Source organism: Argentina anserina, chromosome 5, assembly GCF_933775445.1.
Source record: "Argentina anserina chromosome 5, drPotAnse1.1, whole genome shotgun sequence".
In the NCBI taxonomy this organism is placed as follows: Eukaryota; Viridiplantae; Streptophyta; class Magnoliopsida; order Rosales; family Rosaceae; genus Argentina; species Argentina anserina.
The window spans coordinates 15,717,241-15,726,072 of record NC_065876.1 but is presented as its reverse complement, the minus strand read 5'-3'; the positions used below and the strand labels follow the sequence as shown (position 1 = coordinate 15,726,072).

Below are 8,832 nucleotides of genomic sequence, written 5' to 3'. Positions count from 1 at the left end.
AGACATCAACACCTTATGCACAGCATTCCAAAAGCTTGAATCCTCATATAGTTGCTTCCTTTCTTTCCTATATATGGCTTTCTTCACATTCTGAATCATATCTTCCCACCATTCATACACTAAATGAAGAGACGGCTTATCGGTGTCTGAACGTCTAATCATACTCTATATGGGCTCAGTAAAAGATATAACATAATCAAGCTCATCCCAAAAATCTCATCTAGAATCTTCTATTTTACTGCAGCAGCCTTCCTCACATCATCTTCCTTGTAATCATCCCATTTATTACTGATTACCATATGTTGCAAACCAGCCTTTATTTTCTTAAATCTCTTAAACATCACAAGTGTGGAGGCAAACCTGGTTGAAGCAATTGTAAGGAGCTTAAGATCACTATGCTCAGTAAACATCACCAACCTCATCCCATGGTTCATTATGAAGTTTTTGATGAAAGAAACATCATCTGCAAGAGGCCATATCCATTTACAAGCATCATACACATCGTCATTGTTTCTTGTTTGCAGCGAAGGTGCACATATATTATTCACAGCAAGGTTCAAGGTACGCACTACACATGGTGTCCAGAAGATAGAAGGATACTTGGATGAAATAATTGCACCGGCTTTCACACAATTCGCAGCATTATCGGTGACTATTTGAACAATATTTTCATGACCAACCTCCTTTATGCATTCTATAATCAAATCAGCAATCATATCCCCAGTTTTTATTTCACCTTGAGTATTTACTGCCCTCAACATCATCGGACCATTTGCATTTGCAGCAATCAAGTTAATGATGGGTCTTCTTTGCGGATCAGACCAACCATCACTACATATACTCACCCCTTTAACATTCCATGAGTCTTTGATCGGTTGTAAATGAAGCTCAAGGTTCTTCCTTTCCTTTTGAAGAAGTGTAGTCCTCAATGCATTGTAACCAGGTGGAACATATCCTGGAAGGCTAGAAGCACGCACATACGACAAGCGATAATGAGGATTTCTTGCAAGGTTGAAAGACAAACCACCTATGTAAAACATTCTTGCTACTTCACCATTACATTGCTCCCTAGAGTTATTTTGAAATGCTTTCTCCAAAGCTGTACCCATTCCCCTCCTCTTCTTTGACTCCGCTGCACTTGATGTTAGAATACTAGAATGATAACTCATATCATAATCAAGTGAAGAAGTTGATGCATTCCTCGATGATGAAGGCAATGGAACTGGTCTAGGGGCTGCATTTTTGACTCTCTGTTTGTAATCATTTAGTAACTTGCTCATATTAGGATGTTGTTGAGGAGTGACCTTCAAGCAATGTTTAATATCTTTTCCACCATCCTTTAGCAAATGTGTAGCCACTCTATTGTGAGATCCAACAAATGATTTTTCGCAAAACTTACACTGTAACCTCCAAGATCCTCCCCCATGCATCTTTTCAATCTTATTTGCATAAATCCACAAAGGAGCTTTATCATCCACATCACCTTGTTCGGCATTAATACTTGCAGCAGATGCAGAACCAGTGCTACTACTCCTACTAGGTTGGTGGCTCATATTTCTATAGAAAAAAAAAAGAAAAAGAAACAACATCAACACAGACTAACATACAACCGGTACTACTTCTCATCATCTGTGGTCTTTCATTATTTTATTTAGGCTTGCACACATCATACCATTTTCTTTCATCTTTGTAAAATTATTAATTCTCGAAACATACAACAATATATATAAGCTTCACATTGTTCATGATATAAAAATGATGTCTTCACAAGAATTATACACACAAGATTGGAACTGCTAATTTACATATTGGCCAATGGGTTTACATTACTTCAAACCCCGCAAACAACAGTTTTTTTGCAGCAAAACAATACTCAATGCAGCAAACCCCAGTCTATAGCATGTTCATGCATTCAGCATTAAAGTTAACTAAGCAAGTAATAGAAACTCTCCTACTCAATTTAATCAAGCACACAAAGTCGATCATCATACTAAAAAGAAAAATTTGAGATCGGATTGTGGGCAAAGGCACGTACCTTCACTTTGCCTTTTTCTTAGCTTTCTAGTATGCAACTGCGATCTAGGTGAGGAGCCTTTGGTGACGGACTCATCGTCGGATTATACAGAAAAACTTCTGAGTTCTGACTACCCACTACGAATCTACAATACATGAAATTTTTGTTCGATTGAAATTACGTTTTGTTTTCAGAAATCGAAGAACTAAAGAAGAAAAACACAAACCTGGTGGAGAGGTCGAATTGTGAGAGGCTAATTGAGACTTGAGAGATGAGCTCTTTCGATCCGTTGAGATCAGGCAAGAGTTGATTGTTGACGCACTGGAGATGACGAACGACTTCGATGGTCATAACATGTAAGAGACGGGGAGGCTGAAGGGAGGTAAGAGAGAAATTATGTTTTAATCAATATTACAAAATTGCCCACGCTTCCTTCCGGCCTATTTGACGCTTCCAATTTGGAAGCTCGCGCTTCCATATCGCTTCCAAACCACCTTTTTCTCGGAATCGCGCTTCCGACCGCTTCCGGCGCGCTTTCGCTTCTGAAGCGCGAAGCGCGACTGAAGGTAAGCTTCCGTGCTTCTTAGCCTATTACCCTAGACCTCAGGTCCTCAGTACGACAATAATTAATCAGCAGTACGTTTTATTGACGTCAAGTAATAAGAATTAGCTATGGAGATTAACTGGCACTTGGAATAAGAGATGGTTCATTTGATCTCATGGATCAAAAAGAATGGTGCTCGATCACTTAGGATCAGGGGATAAGGGGAATCGCTACGCACGCAATAGTATCATAGCTGTTGCAAAACTTGCATGTCCTAGCTGCTATATTGATATTCACGCCTCACTGGCTCAAACCAATGGAGACAAAATAATGGCAGGGAGCTATGGCGCGCAGCAACCTCAACGTACACATGCATATCTCTAAGGTTAGCTCGCTGCGCAGCACCGTACCATATACATACTAAGTACTAACGGTCTATTGTAACTAGCAACGATCTAAGCTAGGTTGATGATGGTTTAGTGGTCTATAGTAACTAACAACGATCTGAGTAGAAATAAATTAAAGCATGAAAACTAACAACGTACGATCCTAGATGAAACCTCGTATGCATAAAGCTAACATTGATTGCTATCACCGGATTGGCACTTGGTAGGATTAAAAGCAGTAGTGGCATGCAGATCGCGATCCATTGATATTCCATTCTGTAAAGGGACCTTCAGGTCACATATGAAGATAGCAGAGGCCATGATAAGGTTTTCGATCTTTCTTTTCTTGGTTTCAGACAGAACGAATCGTCGAGGGAAAGCAGACGAGTAGGTTTTGATGAATTGGTTAAGAGAGAAATGTAGGGTTTTGAGGGGTACGAGGACGGTATCGAGTAGAAGAGTGCAGCTAGTGTATTTTAGAAACTAATGTTGGTACCTCACTAACCCCAATGAATTTATTGAAGGCAAGGAAACCGATCGATGTGATGCAAAACCGACTTATGGAGTATTATTGATATTACTTTTTGTTTCTTGATCATGAAGTAAAGAAATTATAAGGTCCTCAAAAAAAAATTATAAGGTTTGAAATGCTCGCTTTCTTTTCAGTCACAATAGAGAAAGTGGCGCGCGGGAGATCGAAACTTACTCCTGCCGACCTGCCTCTCCATCCGATCTATTCGTGCGAGAAGTAGCCAACTAGGTTCTTCCTCTAAATACAATGGACCTCTGAAAGGAACGTGGTATATGTATGGGGGTGCAAGGATTGCCTTTAACTACAAGCGAATGAAGCGATACGTACAGCTTCGGAATGTATGAAACAGATCGAGATCAAGGAAGCTATAGCATATGTTAATTAAAGCTGTGATGATGACGATGCCGAGAGCTCATTCCCTCAACTTCCACAGGAGTACGTAATTACACACTAGAGAAGAGAGCGCATTCCAAAGTCAGTATTCAATCAAGGAAATTTGAGTATGTTCCAGGGTAAAACGTACATGCACATTCATATATGAATTTCTCTTTGACAAGGAACTGAGTCTTAATTATGAATGTCACTCACAAGTGTTTTCTGGTTCGAGGTTATTATGGTTAAAACTAATGATACTATATATTGATGCATGCAAGCAATTATCAACGAATTAACTTCTGGGAGAATACTCATAATTCTAGAATTGAATTATATTGCTATATGTTTTCATACATGGATTGACCCTATATATAATCTAACAAGCATAAATCACTCTCGTGATTCACGCTAACACTCTCCCTCAAGTTGGCACATATATATCAACCATACCTAACTTGCTAAGTGAGTCATAAAAGGCATTTTTAGATATTCTTTTTGTGAGCATATCGGCAAGTTGCTCTTCTGTAGGAACACAAGGAAAACTAATGATCTTCGCGTCTATCTTTTCTTTTATAAAGTGACGATCAACCTCCACATGTTTTGTACGATCATGTTGCACATGATTATGTGAAATATCAATAGCTGCCTTGTTGTCACAGTACATCTGCATAGCATACTTAGGCTTAATACTCAAATCTTGTAGCAAATTTCTAAGCCATAATAATTCGCACACTCCCTGTATTCTGCTTCAGCACTAGATCGAGCTACAACTTTTTGTTTCTTACTCTTCCATGTAACAAGATTACCCACAACAAAGGTAAAGTACCCTGATGTGGATCTCCGATCTGTAATATTTCCAGCCCAGTCTGCATCTGTGAAGCCACAAACCTCAAGGGTATTATTGTGATTAGAGAACATTACTCATCTTCCTGAAGTTGACTTCAAGTACCTCAAAATCCTTACAACAACATCCATGTGGTCCACACTGGGATTATGCATGAACTAACTCACTACACTCACTGCATACGCAACATCTGATCTGATATGTGATAAATAAATTAGGCGTCCAACTAGCATTTGATAACGAGGTTTTTCAGTAGGCACTTGATCTTGATACTTTGCTAACCGATGGTTCTGCTCAATAGGAGTATCAATGGGAGTGCAATCCAACATACATGTCTCTGTTAGTAGATCAAGGATGTACTTCCTCTGACACAGATATATACCATCACTTCCCGGGCTACTTCAATGCCTAAGAAGTACTTGAGTGTACCTAGGTCCTTCATCTCAAACTCTGTGGCTAGCTATTTATGTAACCTATCAACCTCAACAGTATCATTCTCAGTAACTACTATATCATCAACATATATAATTAAGGCTATTACCTTCCTTTGTTGATGTTTGAGAAATAACGTGTGGTCTGAATTACTCTGTCCGTAGCCAATTTTCCTCATGAATTGTGAGAATCTTCCAAACCAAGCACGAGGTGACTGTTTAAGACCATACAAAGACTTTCTCAATCTGCATACAAAGTTACTTGGAGAAGCGGCCACATATCCAGGCGAAAGATTCATGATTACTTCCTCTGTTAGTTCTCTATGAAGGAATGCATTCTTAACATCAAACTACCTAAGTGGCCAATTTAAGCTAGCAGCAAAAGAGAGCAATCACGAATAGTGTTTATCTTTGCAACAGGTGCAAATGTCTCATCATAGTCTATGCCATATGTCTGGGTGAACCCCTTTGCTACTAGGCGTGCTTTATACCGGCTCACTGACCCATCTGGATTATGTTTCACTGTAAACACCCAACGACATTCCACAACCTTCTTACCATGTAGTGGAGATACAAGCTCCCAAGTATTGTTCTTTTGTAATGCTTCCATCTCTTCCTCCATTGCTTTCCTCCATTTTAGATCTCCCAATGCATCATGCACTTTGTTAGGTACTTATATAGTAGATATTTGATTCACAAATGACTCATATAACTTAGATAATCTTTTGGTAGATATAAAATTTGCCATAAGATACTTAGCTTTAGCCTGAAAGGTAGGTTCATATTTTTTTGTTGGCTGACCCTGAGTAGACCTATTTGACAAGACATATTGTCTACTATTAGCCCCAATAGAATGACTAACCTCAAGTGAGTGATCTTCTATACCAGGACAGCATTGGTTAGGTGTATAAACAACAGTACGGGAGACATGGGGGGCAGTTGTGTTGTTAACTTTTGATACCTGAATCTCCGGAGTGACTACACCAGAATCATCCGGTGGTGCCTGTGTAGCTGACACATTGGTAATCTCAATGGAACCTGTCACCATATCTACTGGCTCACTTGTCTCCCCTTCATCATGATACAATTCTTCAAAATATGAATTCTCCCCCTGAAGAGCAGTATCAGAAAAGGTAAAATAGCTCATCTCCTCAAAAGAGGTAACATCCATAGTGACATAATACTTCTGGGTAGGTGGATGATAGCACCGGTACCCTTTCTGATGTCTTTCGTACCCAACAAACACACATTTAACTGCCCGGGCATCCAACTGAGACCTCTGATGTTGTGGAAGATGAACCAAAACAACACAACCGAAAACACGGGCATGAAGATTATGAAAAGAGGGTAATGAAACATGAGATGCAAGCACCTCATAGGGAACTTTTCCCTGACGGACACGAGAGGGAAAATGATTAATGAGGTGGGCGGAAGTTATGACAGCATCACCCCAAAGGTATTTAGGCATATGGGCACTAAAAAGAATACACCGAGCCCTATCAAGTAAATGACAATTTTTCCTTTTAGAAACCCCATTTTGCTCATGTGTGTAAGGACACGTTGTTTGATGAACAGTTCCGTGTGTGTTAAAGAACTCATGAAAGACATGATTCACATATTCCCCCCATTATCAGAATGAAGAACTCTAATGGTGGCATTATAATGTGTTTGGACATAGGTATAGAAAGCACGAAAAGCTGGAAAAATCTTATCTTTAGTTTTAAGAAGAACAATCCATGAGATGGGTGCAATCATCAATAAATGACACATAATACCGCATTCCTGACACAATAGACTCTTTGGAGGGTTCCCAAACATCAGACGGAATTAATTCAAAAGGAAGAATACTTTTAGTAGAAGCATTAGGGGAATAAGTAAATCGACGACTCTTGCGCAAAACACATGTCTCACAACGTAAAAAAGACTCATCCACACTAAGAAAAAAAGTAGGCATGGATTTTTCATAACACTAAAAGATGGATGCCTTAAGCGACGATGCCATAACCAAATTTCACTTAGTTTGTCAAAAGTGGAGAGTAAAAGGGTTCGAGACTGTCCCCCTGGTTTTTCCCCCGCATATGTCAGATTCAGATGAAACAACCGGCCCCTCAGATACCCCCGACCAATTAACCCTCCGGTGAGAAGATTTTGAAATATCATATACATAGGAAAAAAAGGTCACAGAACACTTAGCGTCAGTGTTCAATTGGGGAACAGATATCAAATAATGAGATAAAGCAGGTACATAGAGCACATTGTGAAGCTCTATTGTGGGAGTAATACGAACGGACCCTTTCCCTAACACGGGATGGCCTCACCATTAGCATTAGTAACGTAGGGTACTGGTGGAGGGGACAATACGGTAAAATAAGATTTGTCATAAGTCATGTGATCAGATGCATCAGAATCAATAATCCATGTATCAAAACTAACAAAGTTAGAAATATTGAAAGTCATACCAATTTGACCACGACCAGTTATGGAGGCTGTAGGTGGTGCTCCTCCTGCTGTATGATGATCATGTCCAACCACACCATAGATATCTGATTCCTGAACTAATTGAATAGCTGCTTTCGCCTTGGGATGATAATTAGGCCTCTTAGGCCTAAGGTGTGGATACAACTTCCAACAGGTTGCATGAGCATGGTTAGTATCATGACAATAAGAGCAAGGATGGCGGGGCTGATTCCCGAAGCCTGGTGGTGGTCCTTGTTGATGAAGTGGAGCAGAAGTTGCATGCGGAAGAGGTGATGCTGGAGATCTAGCATGAACAGTAAGGCTAGAAACGACAGCCGATGCGTGAAGAAGACTCTCCTGCTGAGACTCATCTTTACAGATATAGGTGAAAGCAGTGATTAGGTTAGGGAGTTCGGTCTTTTTGAGCAATTCGTCTTTCACACTGTTATGTTTTGTATCAAGACCCTTCAGGAAATGGTGAACTCGTTCAAGCTCCTTCTCATTTTGGTACCAAACAATATCCTCCTGATTTTTGATCAGGCAAGGACGTTTCTCATCAATCTCAGCTCAAATATTCTTCAATTTGGTGAAATAGTGTGCCACCGGTTGCCCATCCTGTTGTATTGTCAAAGCGGTGCACATTAACTCATAAACCTGTATGAAATCAGAGTCATTAGTATATAAGCCTTCCAGTGTCTCCCATATTGCCTGCGCAGTGGCACATGCCTCCACCAAATCAACTATCTCGTCATTCATAGCTTTCCACAAGACAGACTGACGAGATCATCGTCGTCGTCCCATTTATTGTAGGAAACAATATTATCATGACTAGGAGCCTTAGTGACTCCGGTGACATGCCCTATCTTGTGCATGCCTCGAAGATGAGCGGCCATAATTCGCTTCCATTTACGGAAATTGGTCCCATTGAGTTTGACGCCCCCAAATGAACCACTGTTAGAACCCTTGACAGATACTTCAAATGTCGGAACATCAGGGATCTGGAGAACTCTCTACTTCGTGTCTAGAACCCATTGAAAAAAAAATTAAAAATCAGGAATTATGCAGCAAAATCACAAAAAACTGATAAAAATCTGTCTTCGGTGCACTTGCACTGTCGGTGAACCTGCACTGACAGCCAAGGCTGCTGAATCTGGGCCGAGCCGGGTCGAAGTGAATATGAGCCGGGCCTAGTCGGGTCAGGTCGGGTCGAGTCGAATCGGGTCGAATCAAGGCCGGGTCAATTTAATCA

At 40.3% G+C, this 8,832-nt stretch overlaps 1 protein-coding gene across 1 annotated transcript; it reads right to left on the bottom strand.

The window, feature by feature from the left end:
* Window positions 1–230: 230 nt before the first annotated feature.
* LOC126795600 (uncharacterized) lies at window positions 231–1,553 on the bottom strand. The gene has a single exon (XM_050522408.1). The coding sequence runs from the start codon at window positions 1,551–1,553 to the stop codon at window positions 231–233; it is 1,323 nt and encodes a 440-aa protein (XP_050378365.1).
* Between the last annotated feature and the right edge of the window lie 7,279 nt (window positions 1,554–8,832).

Coding starts and splice junctions, on each gene's coding strand:
- LOC126795600 (XM_050522408.1), bottom strand. CDS start 1,553: ATGAGCCACCAACCTAGTAGGAGTAGTAGCACTGGTTCTGCATCTGCT.